The following is a 15211-nucleotide window of genomic DNA, read 5'->3' on the forward strand; positions in this document are numbered from 1 at the left end:
TTAGATATTTAGGATCATTTTTACAAAATGATAGAGGGATTGAGAGAGGTCTTACATAGAATACAAACAGAATGGTTGAAATGGAGGAGAGCGTCGGATGTTTTATGTGACCGTAAAGTACTTCTAAAATTTAAGCTGAATGTTAGGCTATGACTCAAGCACATGAGCAGAAGATGACAGTGCAAAGATGGGGATGTTAAGGTGAATGTGTGGACATACGAGAACGAACAAAATAAAAAATGAGAGTATTAGAGAGAAAATCGGAATTACATCTATTGAGGAAAAACTCCAAGAAACACATTTAAGATGATATAGACATGTACTTAGACGACCAATAAATGTTCCAGATAGACGATATGAAACTATGATAAACACTCATCAAACGAGGAAGAGGAAGAAAAAAAAACTTAGTAACAATAAAATAAGATAAAATTTATTTAAGTATTAATTTTGATATAGTAGGAGATAGAGCTCAAAAGCGTAAAAGGATCTATATAGCCGACCCACTTAGTGGGGCTTGGTTGTTGTTGTATCATAATCGCTATTAACATTTTCTCATTATTAAAGATATTATGTATTTGTAAAATAAGAATCTTTTATCTATTCTAATTTGACTTCCTCATCTTTACACTAACATAATGTTGATACTTGCTTGGCAACTATAAACACTTTTTTATTTCCTCTATTGCTTCGTGGTAGATGTTACCTATTTCCAGCTTCTTGTTCATGTTAACCTTGTGCAAAACAGCATACAAAGGCTCAATTATCATGAGAATCCAAGATCAAGTAGGCATAATATATTAGATTTTTATGCCCTAAACCCTCAGAAATGCTATAGTATCGAGAAGTTTCCCAATTCACATAAATGAACATAGCTTTCAATCTTATTCTTTTAGGATAATGACTTTAATAAAAGAGAATGCATTGCAAACTTAATTTCTCCCGATCATAAAATTTCCCTATCAATAAAAGTTCTACAAAATTGATTGTCTTATAATGAATGATCACCCTCAAATTTATGATAGACGGGTATTCCAAAAATTCATCTAATGAAAATTCTTACACTATTTGACATTTCTGGTATTAAGTTTCTCTTTCATTGCATGATAAATTTCTTGAGAGACTATTAAACATTGAAAAATATCCAACAACCAAAGCCTTTATCTTGCGAAGTAAAGTTGGCTATATGGATCCAAGATCCTTCTACACCATTAGGCTTGATCCTCTACTATATTCTCATCTATATTTAAATGAATTTTATCTTATTTTATCATTACTCTCTCTTCTTCTATTAATGTGTGAATTTGTCATAATGTTACATCGCCTAACTTAGATAATTATTGGATGTTTAAGTACATATTTGTATCATCTTAAATGCGTCTGGAGTTTTTCTCAAAAGGCGCAACCCAACTTTCTCTCTAATATTCTATTTTTTTATCCTATCCATCCTTGTATATTTGCACATCCATCTTAGCATCCTTATCTTTGTGACTCTCATCACTTATTCATGTACTCACTTCATAACCCAACATTCAACTCCATATATGATAGTCGGTCTAACCGTCATTTTGTAAAACTTCCCTTTAAACTTTAGAGGTACCTTACGATTACAAAGAACACCCTCCGCCATTTTAACTAACTTACTTGTATCCTATGTAAAATATCTTTATTAACCCTTCATCCTTAAAAATGATCTTAGATCCTTAAGATATTGCTTGAGCGACCCCATTATTGTCCATGCCTTCCAACAATGATGTAGTGATCAAACCACTTTTACTAGCACCATCTATGTCAAGACTATATTTCCTAGTTACCTAAGAATCAAGTATCAATTTCAGAGAATTAACGAATGAATTTCCCATAATGGGCAATTGATCTAAAAACGCTCGGCCGATGAGCCGCCCGCTGCAAGCGCTTCTCAATTTACCTTAGTGGTCAATGGAAAAACATCTGTGAGACCGGGCTAGGTCACCTTAGGATTAGTCAGCATAAGCTTGATACCCGGTGGCAACTTAAAAACAAAAATCTGTACACTACTGAATTAGGACAAGTTGATCAAGAGGAAAAATAGATAACCGATTCTTTCTTACATACTTTTGGCTTGTACACTACTGCATTATCAGTTATATAAAGTTTTATAATTTTAACCAGTACAGCATTATTAAGGTAAGTTAGGAACAAGTACAGTTGCTTATTTTAGTCAAAAGAAATTGAGAATGCAGATGTATGGCTTTCAAAATCAGAAGACCGTCACAAAAATCATGCTTTTACTCAGTAAAATAGAACAAACTGGTAAAACTGTGACAAAGAAATAACCTTGAATCTCCACAAAAAAATTGGTGATGGCATCGTAACAACACTGGAGACTGCTATGCTTGGACCCTTCATCTCATCTACCTCTGTGAGAAAAAGCAACCCAATGTTAACTATTTCTCGAGGTTCAGTTGGAAATAAAAACATGCAAAGTCAAAAGTGTGACAAGCACAATTGTAGATGAAATTCCATACAAAATGGAGTGAGAAGAGAGGAGTTGGCTTCAAATTGATTTTTTGATTCTACCTTGATCTGCAAAAGTAGGTCGGCTACCAGCACGACGTAGATGAGGACTAGTACCAGAAGGTAAAGGAAGTTCAAACATCAATGCAACTAGTTCAGTTCATTCACAACGAACATCATTACTGCTTAGGCATATCTACAATCACAAAATCATACTTTCAGTAGTTAGCATAACGATTTTACCAGTGCCCATACAAAAAAGGTCCATCACCAGGAACAAAATAACAATGTCATGGTTTTCATGTAGATATTCATAATATTAGTGAAACCCAGATAGAGCAGACCCAAGCCGTCATGCAGAACGGCGAAAAGAAAACAATTATATAGAAGTAACCAGGATAGTAGTTTACAGAACTGGCCGATCCAGATCAGGTAGGCTGACGACAATACTGGATTCATCTAAAATAGAACAGCCCTATGAGGCGAAAACACACAAGATCTGACGGATCTCACAGGAATCAGGCCGAATCCGGGCAATAGCCAAGGAGGAGAAAGGGAGAGGCGCACCAGAAGGCGGAAGCTCCGGCAAACGCTTGAAGGATGCAGATGGAGGCGAGGCGGCGGAAGCAGCGGCAGGTTGAAATGGAGTTCGATCGGATCTCGGGAGACAGGCGAAGATTTGAACGAACGGCAGGCAAATGGAGGAGCCGGCTCGAGGACTGGGGAGAGGGAGAGCGCAACGATGTAGACCAAGTGCGGATCTGGATGCCAAGTCGCTTCTCTTGGTAAATTGATGTCTTTTTATCGGGAAAACAATATTTTGGAGCTTGCTTAACAATTATGTTAATCCGTACTTTGGATTTTAAAGTCAATGGCGTATCACAGGCATTGAATTACAACCCTTGGATTACCTCAACTCGGTGCACTTTGACCGCTAGATGAAATCTACGAATTCTTGTTTTCACTATTTTACTCAACCATGCAAGTTTTCATAATATTCATTTCGCGTATTAAAATTTTAAAATATCCGAAATACATAGTACATGTATTTTCATTATGTCGGTTTTTTTTATTAACAATTGCTTGCTTATTAATCAATAATCGATTGCTATAAATAATGAGAGTGTAAGTCAATTATTAAATTTATTATACTAAATTTGTAATCATTAGTCCACTATTCATAACTCAATTATTAAACTTTATTTCATATATAAAAGATATGATTACACTAAGATGGTATGGTATGATGATCTAAAAAGTATAATAAATTTGATTTTAAATGTTTCTAAAATATCTAATGTCAACAGAAATTATTTAAACTATAACCATTATATTGTCGAAAACCCCATAAATATAATTATGCTCTCATACTTAAATCTACAACCTAAATTAAAATATGTAAATTTTTAAAAATTTTAAAATCTTAAGATAATTTGACACAAATTTATTAAAAAGTCTAGATTTATCATACTTACTCATCAACACTGTTAAATAGTTCGTTAGACTCTCTTAGTTCAAACCATGTTAATATTTTTTTAAAGAAAATAGACATTATAAGGTCATTAATTAGTAAGTGTTAGCCAAAACTCATTAATGGTTTTAGAAATCTCAAAATCATTTAAATCAGAACTATTATACTCCTAGAAACCTCTTGAGTGTAATCAGACCTTCAAATCTAGATTATATAGTCTAAATTAATAGATGTGAGTTTTTAAAATTTTCACAACCAAAAAAAATTTAACACAAGTTCATTAAAGGATCCAAACTACAAGTATTTATACGTATCAAAATTCAAAAAAGAATGAATTATACACATTCAAGAAATGCATAGAAAAATTGGCATGTGGATTTAGCTCAGTTTAGTTATGTAAAACAATTTTGTCCAAAAGAACCATATTAGGACCGATGGGAATAGTGATTGTATGAGTAAAAGGGTGATGAATAACATTTGACCTGCAAATTATTATTTTTACTCTTGTAATGCTTGAGTAAGGTTAATCATATGCAATGGAAATAAGAAACATACAAGTCAATGTTAACAAACTAATTACATGCTTCGGAATCCCGATTCTTACTCCACAACTTGTAGATCTTCAGCAAGTCACTCTTAGGTGTGTACTAATTTTCTCCTTTTTAATCCTTCTAGAGGTGAAGAATCTTCTTACAATGGTCATTTAACAAGAATGAGAACAAGTAAAAGCTGGGAAGGCTATAAATACAATAAGAGAGAGATCAAAAAATTAAAAGTATAAAAACGTCAAATTTAATTTGCAAGGTTCCCTTGGTCCTCTTTTTATAACCTCCAAGTCGTCTTTTAACTTTAGGTTTTTTGTTCTACTGCAAGGCAATCTATTAACTGCTTTTTTAGTCGATATTATCATGATTATTCAGTCATTGACCTACCAACATATCTTTGAGTCAACTCCACTCAACATAAGCCAATTGCTTGGTCTGCTAACGACTACTTAAGTTGATTCAACTTAATTTCAATTGAGTGAGTCATTTTATCGCATAAGTAATTTGACAATAATATTCTTCTTAACTTAATTTCAAGTATAGCAATCGAGTGTAAGATGAACCCTTAACATAAAGTTTGACCGAACATTTTGTCCTGATGGATGCCAAATTCCCAATATAAACTCAAGCAAATTTAGTGTCGGTCAGACCCTTGGGGGCTCAGCTCCCCACTTCTTCGGAGCAACGCTCGTAGTATATTCCTAACTAGCTAAGGAGTCGGTCGGACTCCTTCTAGGAGATAGCATTATCAGAGAATCACAATAATCTATCAGAGAATAACAGCTACTTATCAAAAAATATTACATCATTCTGACATATACAGACAACAGAACCTTCTTTCAACCATGAGGAAGCTACCATACATCCTCTACCACCCGACGTACTCTGACATCAGACATTCTCTACCGCCTCACTAATTATAGAGGTTACGAGAGACGGTATAAAAAGTGGTGGTCCTCTCCATAGGCGAGGTATGTTTTTACATGCTCATCCAAGCTCACACACACATCTATACTATTGTTATATTGTTATATTGTTCATATTCTTCTCCATTTTGCTCGGCTACTATTTTGACTTAAGCGTCAGAGTGTCTACGCCAAAAACTCCTTGGTTCTCTCTCTAACATTCCGATTGGCTCTGTTTGTGGTATGCGTAACTCCACAACCCCTAGCTCTAGGTTCACTTAACCACATTTCTCCGGCTCATAGTCTTCGCACGGTCAACATTGAAGACATCATGATGCCCTATAGTCAGCACGTCATTTCTCCCACTTTCAGACAGGATCAGTATCCTTTATTATTCACTACGTAGTTTCCTTCTTTTTAACTATTGCCAAGACTTCCACCTTGATGCTCCTTATTCTACGATCACTCAAATGTCTTATATCATCTTTTTTTAATCTCCTATAGACCTTAAACTATCAAGCAAACCAATTGGGCCATGCCAAGTCAAGCTTTGTGTACTCTACCAACTCCTTACACGACTTCATACACATGGGGTGGCTTTACACGCGGGCCAAGGGGGCCAAGGCCCCCTCCCCTAATCCATGTGTAAATACAATTATCCTAACCCTCTGCATCATGGTCAGAGTTTACAAATATACTTTTTTTTACCCTAAATGTTTGTCTCCTTCCCTTTCCGTAGCAACTCCACCCTTTGTACTATGCAACAAACAAGTAACCTGAATTAGATTCAGGTAACCCTAAACTTTTTTTTATTCTGCAAAAATCATGGGGACATCGCCGTTCACGTTACCTGGTGAGGTAGTGACATGGCAACCAAGCGAGCAGCTGCTACCTGGTGAGGTAGTGCTAAGCAGTGATGCGAGCACTCGCGAAGTGGTCATTGTCCCGCAAGGCAACGACGCGGCCGCCTCACGAGGCTACCATTTAAGGCATTGCCCATGTTCATTATTTTTAGAGATGGGAAGCCATTTGACCACTTTGTAAGATATATCTATAATATCTATAATCAATTGTGTTTCTGTCTTTTTCCTAGATGGAGGTGCAAGAGCATTTTTATGCTTTATAAATGCTATTTGTTGTCATTTGTCGTAAATTGTACTAGTACACATAACAATGGTTTGTTAGACTATCATACGTCCTTTTGCAATATTAAGGAAGGAGCTATGGTTGCTAATCTGCTTATCAAACACATTGAAGCTACATTGATGGTGAACCAATAATTTATTAAGTAAGATTTCTAAGACCAATTTGATCTACTTGTTTTGCAGCAAGCTTGCACTACAAAAATATTCTAGTTTACCGACGAAATTTTCTGTCGGTATATTCGGTTACCGACAAAGTTCCAATGGAAACTCATTTGTTAGGAGATAATTTGTCGAAAATTATTTTTTCAACAGAATTTAAACTTCCGTCGTTAACATAACCGACAGAACATATATTCTGTCGATAAATTCTAAAAAATATTTACTAACGGACACTGTTTTCGTCGATATAGGTTGTCGAAAACACTGTTCCTCGAACAACATTTATTGACAGAAAAAACAATTTTTGTCAGTAATTATCGACGAAAATAATAATTTTCATCGGTAATTACCAACGAAAATCACTGTTTCCGTCGATAGCTAATACAGGATATACCGACGAAAACATTAATTTCCATCGGAAATATCACATGCACAGTAACTTTCATAATAGGGAATACCGACGGAAATAGTATTCCGTCAGTAAAAGAAAATTAATAATGAACATTTTGTATTTGGGATCTACCTGTTTATAATTTACATATCTATATAAAGTCATCACAAGAGATAACATTTCATACATACAATATCACATTTTATAATCCATATGTACAATCACATTTTACATATCCTAATAATCCATGCATACAAACACAAATCTAACAATTCATACATCCTAACAATTCATATATCGCAAACACAAATAAACTTATACAAACAAATAATCTTGTGGATAGACAAACATAATATAAACAATACACAAACACAATCTAAATAATACACAAACACAATCTAAACAAAACACAATCTAAATAATATACAAACATAATAATAGAAACAAAACACAAACTTAATAATAAAAACAAATATCCATATCTAAATCCAAATGTACATAATCAAATATATAAATTTATACCATGATAGAAAATACTCCAAATAATACTAATAATATAAAATCCTACAGAAAGTCAAATACGATATATTATGATCAGATTGATGTATAATTCAAAATTTTACATATATGTATAACTAATTTTACATGTAATAAAAAAGGTACTTGGATAGAAAGAAGATGATGAATATGTAAATAGAGACTCCTGAAACATGTAGTAATGTAATATTCAGATATGAGCAGATTATAATATCAAAACTAAATATATTTTACATGGGTTATATTTGGTAAATAAAAAATTAAGTTGTAGTTGAACAAACCTTGAAAAAAAGTTAATCACCACAATTTGATGGGTCTTGAATCTCCTATGACTCAAAACCATGTGGTGTCTAGATGTGGGAGAAATTAGTTATGACCACTCGCATATGGGCAAAGAGAGCTTCATTATCTATGTCACGTGTGACCCTCCTTCGATCCTTCTTGGCTCTCCTCTACTCCTCAGCAGCCCTCCTCTGCTCCTCAGCGGCCCTCCTCTGCTCCTTAGTGGCCTTCCACTGATTCATAGAGGGCATCCTCTTATTCACTCACTTCAGTTGAGTGCACAGTTCTTTATTTTTGTCTTAAAGACTACACATCAGTAAAAGAAGAGGAACTAGCACAGCTCCTAGGAGTCCTCAAATGATCAAATACAATTTTGGCCTAGGAGCTAAGGTTGTAGAGGATGGAGTTTTTTTATCCTTCCACCGATGACATCATAATATATCTCATTTAATACATCAGTTGATAGAGGTTGTTACTCCCCCTCCTCTGATAATGATTGAGATGCCCGAGTCACTCTATTTGTCATTTAATTCTGTATGGAAAAATATAATATGATTAATATCCAATTTAATCATAATTACTAAAGTTAATCAAGATAGAAACGAATAAATATAATAAAGTTAATAATTTTACATGCAGGGCCTGAGATCGAGAACTGACAAATATCTCAACTTTCTTCTTGTGGGCCTTAAGAAAGACCTCCATACATGTGGGTTGTCAAACAAGATCACGCTCCTGTATACACAAATAATTAGAGATAAAATTATACAAGTTTGATAATAAATATAAAATTTATTACAATGTATAACTTTAAATTAAACTCACCAGATCCATTGCATGCTCAATAATAGATATGGATCTGACGTATGTAGAGTGGTACTGATTCTTGGGCCACCTGACTCTGTATTTCTATTTAATCGAGTCTTTTCAGCATTTTCTTGCCACCTTTCTGCAGCTCAAGTGGCCATCCATGCACGCCATGTCACCTTGGAAACATACGTCGATCTAGTGCCCTTCTTTCTTATGTAGTACATAAGGTCTTTATACAATTTAGCAAAGTAATTATTCCATGTAGCTTTAAATTGTTCTTCTTGTCTTTCTTCACATGTATATCTTTTCTGCAAATATAAGTTGAAAGTTTAGTATATGAAAGGATAAATATATTAAATTTACTTTCTACGAATTCATTATAATAAAATGTATTCATCTTCTGGTCTGCATATCTCCATATAGTACCAGAAGTGCATATTAGTTCTTTAAATTTTCTGGTGATATAAGATGCAACCCGGTGCCCATCAAGAATGAATCTACAAGAAAAAAATATTAAGGTATGAAAATTATTAAAGTAATATATGAACTTGAATTGCTAATAATAAAAAATACTACGAGTCTCCGATAACTCTAAGAACCTTGTAGCCACGGGCTGCTACTGCTTGCTGCTCAGCCATAATAATATCTATAAAATAACATTACAATACAACATACTAAAATTTACAAACATTCATGATATCAATATAAAATAATATTAAAACATAACTTACTTGATGAACAATAATGTTAACATTTAATCATCATTAACATCTAACTAATTAACATTAACAGTTTCTAAGTCTTCATCACTAGACTCTGTTAGTACAACTTTATTCTCACTGTTGGACATCTCTCCATCATTTATCTCCTCGTAAGTAACATTAACACCTATAAGTAATTGAGATGTGGATTGATGTTGTGAATCAACTGAATGTCTCTCCACTTCGTTATTCTAAAATGCATCATTATTTTGAGCAGTGATGATGTTCAACATTTCTATAGTTGAGCAAGGCTTCATTCGACTAACAAATAATCATTCACTATATATTTTTCTCTTCGTAGAATATTCAAGATAAAAAACTTGACACACTTGTACCTCGAAAATGAAAGGTTCAAACTTGTTGAACTTTTTGTTTGCATTAAACTCAATTAAATTATAGTTTAGATGTATTATGGTACTTGTTGTTGGGGTAGGATCATACTATGAATATTTGAATAACATACACCTTTTTATAAGTAATGTAGGATATTCAATTGGTTGCTACTCGGAAAACCTATAGGTTCCACTGTACAAAAATTTTGTACAAAGGTCTGAACCTTTTCCTAGCTACCATGTGTTCTTTTAAATTAAATTTTGAATCGCCTGCGGAACTTAACACGTTTGATCCAAAACTTAATCTATTTGTTCTTTTAGGTTTTGACTTGGATCTCCTGCGGAACTTAACACGTTCGACCCAAGTCTCCTTAAGTTATTAATTCTATTAAATATTAATTTCCATAATTGGTTCCCAGTATTGACGTGGCGAGGCACATGGCCTTCTTGGATATGGGAGCAACCACCACCGACTAGACAAAACCTTTTATAGAAATCTAATATTTAATTTCCTAAAATAACTTTAGGTTAACCGAATAGAACAATCAAATCACAAGGAAAAGAAAAAACAAAAGAACACAACATCGAAAAACATATTCGAAATTCTAGAATGTATGCCTCTTGTATTTGGTATTATTTCCATAAATAACTAGCATGATGCGGAAAGAAAAATTACTAGTTATACCTTGTAGAAAAACCTCTTGATCTTCTACCGTATTCCTCTTCTAACCTCGGACGTTGTGTGGGCAACGATCTTCCGAGACGAGAAACCACCAATCACCTTCTTCTCCTCCTAGCTAGGTTCGGCCAACAAAGAGGAAGTTTCACCAAGGAAGAAAATCAAAACACTAACCAAGCTCCAAGAGATGCTAGCTTTCTCTCCTTCTTCTTCTTCTTCTCCGAGTAGTATCCGGCCACCACAAGAGCTCCAATGGAAGAGAAGGGTTCGGCCACCACAAGAGGAAGAGAGGGAGAGGATGGCCGGCCACACCAAGGAACAAAAGAGGGAGAGAAAATAATAGAGGTTGTGTCTCTTGAAGGCACCCCTACCCCTTCTTTTATATTCCTTGGCCTAGGCAAATTAGGAAATTTAATTACAATAAAATTTCCTTAATTTCCTTGACATGATTTATTTGAGAAAAATAAAATAAAATTTCCAAATAAATCTTCATTGGCCGGCCACATCATTGGAGAACAAATTGGACAAGTTTCAATCAACAATTAAAACTTCCTAATTTGTTTCCGGAAATTTTAAAAAATAAAATTTCTCTTTAAAAATCTCTTCATGGTTGATAAAAGGAAATTTCTATAATTTTAATTTTATAACATGTGAATAATTTTTAAAGAGAAAATAAAATAACTCACCAATCTACAAATAAGGAAAGAGATCTAATCTCTTTCTTTAATCTTTTGTAGATCTTTTACAAGAGAGATATTTTAATTTTAATTCTCTTTAAAAAATTATTTCTTCCACATAATAAAACTAAAATTAAAATCCCTTTTAAATTAATTTGGCCGGCCCCCACTAGCTTGGGTTCAAGCTAGGGCCGGCCACCCAAATTCATACCTTGTTCCCAAGCTAGCTTGGCCGGCCCCTATTGGGTGGGTATAGAAGGTGGGTATAGGTGGGTATAGAACTCTATAAATAAGAGGCTACGATAGGGACCGAGAGGAGGAATTGGTTTTGGTCTCCCGATAAAATTAAGCATCCCGTGTTCGCCCCGAACACACAACTTAATTTTATCAATGATAACTCATTCCACTAGAGAACTATCATTGAACTACCACACCAATCCCAAATTACATTTTTGGGCTCCTTCTTATTATGAGTGTGTTAGTCTCCCTGTGTTTAAGATATCGAATGTCCACTAATTAAGTGAGTTACTGACAACTCATTTAATTAATATCTAAGTCCAAGAGTAGTACCACTCAACCTTATTATCATGTCGGACTAAGTCCACCTGCAGGGTTTAACATGACAATCTTTATGAGCTCCTCTTGAGGACATTATCAACCTAGTATCTCTAGGACACAGTTTCCTTCTATAATCAACAACACACACTATAAGTGATACCATTTCCCAACTTATCGGGTTTATTGATTCAACGAACTAAATCTCACTCATTGATAAATTAAAGAAATAAATATCAAATATATGTGTTTGTTATTACATTAGGATTAAGAGCACACACTTCCATAATAACTGAGGTCTTTGTTTCTTTATAAAGTCAGTATAAAAGAAACGACCTCAAATGGTCCTACTCAATACACTCTGAGTGTACTAGTGTAATTATACAATCAAGATAAACTGATACTTAATTATACTACGACCTTCTAATGGTTTGTTCCTTTCCATTTTGGTCGTGAGCCACTGTTTATAATTTATAAGGTACTGATAACATCATCTTCTGTATGTGACACCACATACTATGTTATCTACAATATAAATTAATTGAACAACTACAAACAAATATAGATAATTTGACCAAATGTGATTCTTTATTCAAAACAAATGTTTACAAAAGCTTATGCTTTCAGTATACACTCCAACAATCTCCCACTTATACTAATGACTAAGCTGCCATGTCTTCTACCATACATCTGATTCCCATTCCCTCCACATGCCGATCGAAAGCTTTCGCCGGAAGGGCCTTAGTGAAAGGATCTGCCAGGTTATCCGCTGATGCAATCTTGGCGATGACAACTTCTCCTCGCTTCACGATATCTCGTATCAGGTGGTACTTGCGCTCTATATGTTTACTTGCCTTATGAGCTCGTGGTTCCTTCGAGTTTGCAACTGCACCACTATTATCACAATAAATTGTGATGATTTTGGGCAAACCAGGAATCACATCTAAGTCCATTAGAAAGTTCCTGAGCCATACTGCTTCTTTAGCTGCCTCAGAGGCTGCTACATACTCAGCTTCCATGGTTGAGTCCGAAACGCATTTCTACTTAACACTCCTCCATGAAATGGCTCGACCTCCTAAAGTAAACACATAGCCTGATGTAGACTTACTGTTATCCCTATCTGATTGGAAATCTGAATCCGTATAACCCACAGGGAGCAGATCGTCTGCTTGGTAAACTAGCATATAATCTCTAGTCCTTCTCAGGTACTTTAATATATGCTTTACCGCAGTCCAATGTCCTTGTCCAGGGTTACTCTGATATCTGCTGACCATGCCCACGGCAAAATAGATATCAGGTCTCGTACATAGCATTGCATACATTAGGCTTCCTACAGCCGAAGCATAAGGAATTGCTTTCATGTCCTCTATCTCTTTCGACGTCTTGTGAGACATCTCTTTAGATAGAGCTACTCCATGTCTAAAAGGTAAGAAACCTTTCTTGGAATCCTGCATACTAAAACGAGCAAGGATTGTATCTATATATGAAGCTTGGGACAGACACAACATTCTTTTCTTACGATCCCTTATAACTTTGATCCCAAGAATGTGTGCACAATCTCCTAAGTCCTTCATATCAAATTGTTTGGACAACCATACCCTTACGTCTGATAATACCTTGACATTGTTGCCAATTAACAAAATGTCATCTACGTATAGTACAAGAAATACCACCACATTTCCGTTACACTTCTTGTATACACAGAACTCATCCAGACACTGAATAAATCCATATGACTGGATTACTTCATTAAACCAGATGTTTCAAGATCCTGAAGCTTACTTCAATCCATAAATAGACCGATTAAGCTTGCATATTAGATGCTCTTTGCCTTTTTCAATGAACCCTTCTGGTTGCTTCATATGGATATTTTCTTCAAGACTTCCGTTAAGGAAAGCTGTCTTGACATCCATTTGCCAAACCTCATAATCCATATGAGCGGCAACGGATAAGAGTATCCGGATAGACTTAAGCATAGCTATCGGTGAAAAAGTCTCCTCATAATCGATTCCCTCTTTCTGAGTATACCCTTTCGCAACAAGCCTTGCTTTGAAGGTTTCTACCTTCCTGTCTGTCCCTCTTTTCCTTTTGTAGATCCACTTGCACCCAACGACTTTTACACCATCTGGTGGTTCTACAAGCTCTCATACCTTATTCGAATACATAGACTCTATTTCTGAATTCATTGCCTTTTGCCAAGATACTGCATCTTTATCTTGGAGTGCTTCGTCATATGTCCGGGGATCAGGTTCATGTTTACCCGGGATCAAGTCCGAAAACTCTCCCAAAAACAAGAATCTCTCAGGTTGCCTTACAACCCTCCCACTGCGATGAGACACTGTCTCTGGTTGTGTATCATGTGTGACACATGTTGCAGTCTCTTGTGGTACTTCATCTTGTACTATTGGTACTAAAGTAGATGTGTCCTCTCATATTTCTTCTAGAATAATTTTACTCATGGGCTTATGGTTCATTACATAATCATCTTCTAAAAATTGAGTATTGGTACTAACAATGATCTTCAGGTCTTTAGGACTATAAAATAAACCTCCTTTCGTTCCTTTGGGATATCCCACAAACACGCGAACTTATGTACGAGATTCTAACTTATCAGCATCTGGTTTCAGCACATGTGCTGGACTACCCCAAATTCGAATATGTCTTAGACTGGGTTTTCGCCCATTCCACAATTCTATGGGAGTAGAAGAAACTGATTTAGAAGGTACTAAGTTCAGAACATACACTGCTGTTTCCAGAGCATATCCCCAAAACGAATTTGGTAATTCTGAATAACTCATCATTGATCTAACCATCTCCATAAGAGTCCTATTCCTTCGTTCTGCTACACCATTCTGTTGGGGTGTTCCAGGTGCAGACAATTGGGATTGAATCCCGGCCTCTGATAAGTAATTCCTAAACTCTCCTAAGAGGTATTCGCCACCACGATCAGATCGTAGTGTCTTGATACTTTTACCTAATCGTTTTTCCACATCAGCCTTGTATTCTTTGAACTTATCAAAGCACTCGGACTTGCGGCGCATTAGGTAAATATATCCATATCTTGAATAATCATCTATGAAAGAGACAAAATATTCAAAACCTCCTCTTGCCTGGACAGACATAGGACCACACAAATCAGAGTGAACCAATTCTAACACATCTTTGGCTCTATACCCCTTGGCCTTAAACGGCCTCTTGGTCATTTTACCTTCTAAGCAAGATTCACAAGTTGGAAAATTTTCCAACTCTAATGAACTTAAAAGTCCATCGGCTATAAGCCTCTGAATCCTACTTAAGTTAATATGACCAAGCCTTAGATGCCAAAGATATGCTTGGTTCATTTCTGAAGGTTCTTTTCTCTTATTAGAATTAGAAGATGGATTATAAATTTCCATGTTTTGCTTTGTGGAAGAATTTGGATTTAAAATATACAAATTGCCAACTAATGCACCAGAACAGATAATCA

The 15211-nt window shown here is 35.2% G+C and overlaps 1 protein-coding gene across 3 annotated transcripts in view; it reads right to left on the reverse strand.

Annotated features, from left to right (window-relative positions):
- Positions 1-3286, reverse strand: part of LOC122045615 (SPX and EXS domain-containing protein 1-like) — a 35086-nt gene extending 31800 nt beyond the window's left edge. For 2 of the 3 annotated variants that reach the window (XR_006130035.1, XM_042605915.1), the window contains exons 1-3: positions 3064-3286; positions 2560-2692; positions 2317-2399 (exon numbers count right to left, since the gene is read on the reverse strand). Coding sequence is in view for 2 of the 3 variants with exons in the window: in XM_042605915.1 (XP_042461849.1) it covers positions 2317-2399; positions 2560-2638 (162 nt within the window). In the remaining variant the exon portion in view is untranslated. Of the gene's footprint in view, positions 1-2316; positions 2400-2559; positions 2693-3009 lie in introns of all 3 variants that reach the window. The other variant, XM_042605916.1, reaches the window with a different exon arrangement.
- Between the last annotated feature and the right edge of the window lie 11925 nt (positions 3287-15211).

Source organism: Zingiber officinale, chromosome 2B (assembly GCF_018446385.1).
Source record: "Zingiber officinale cultivar Zhangliang chromosome 2B, Zo_v1.1, whole genome shotgun sequence".
Classification (NCBI taxonomy): Eukaryota; Viridiplantae; Streptophyta; class Magnoliopsida; order Zingiberales; family Zingiberaceae; genus Zingiber; species Zingiber officinale.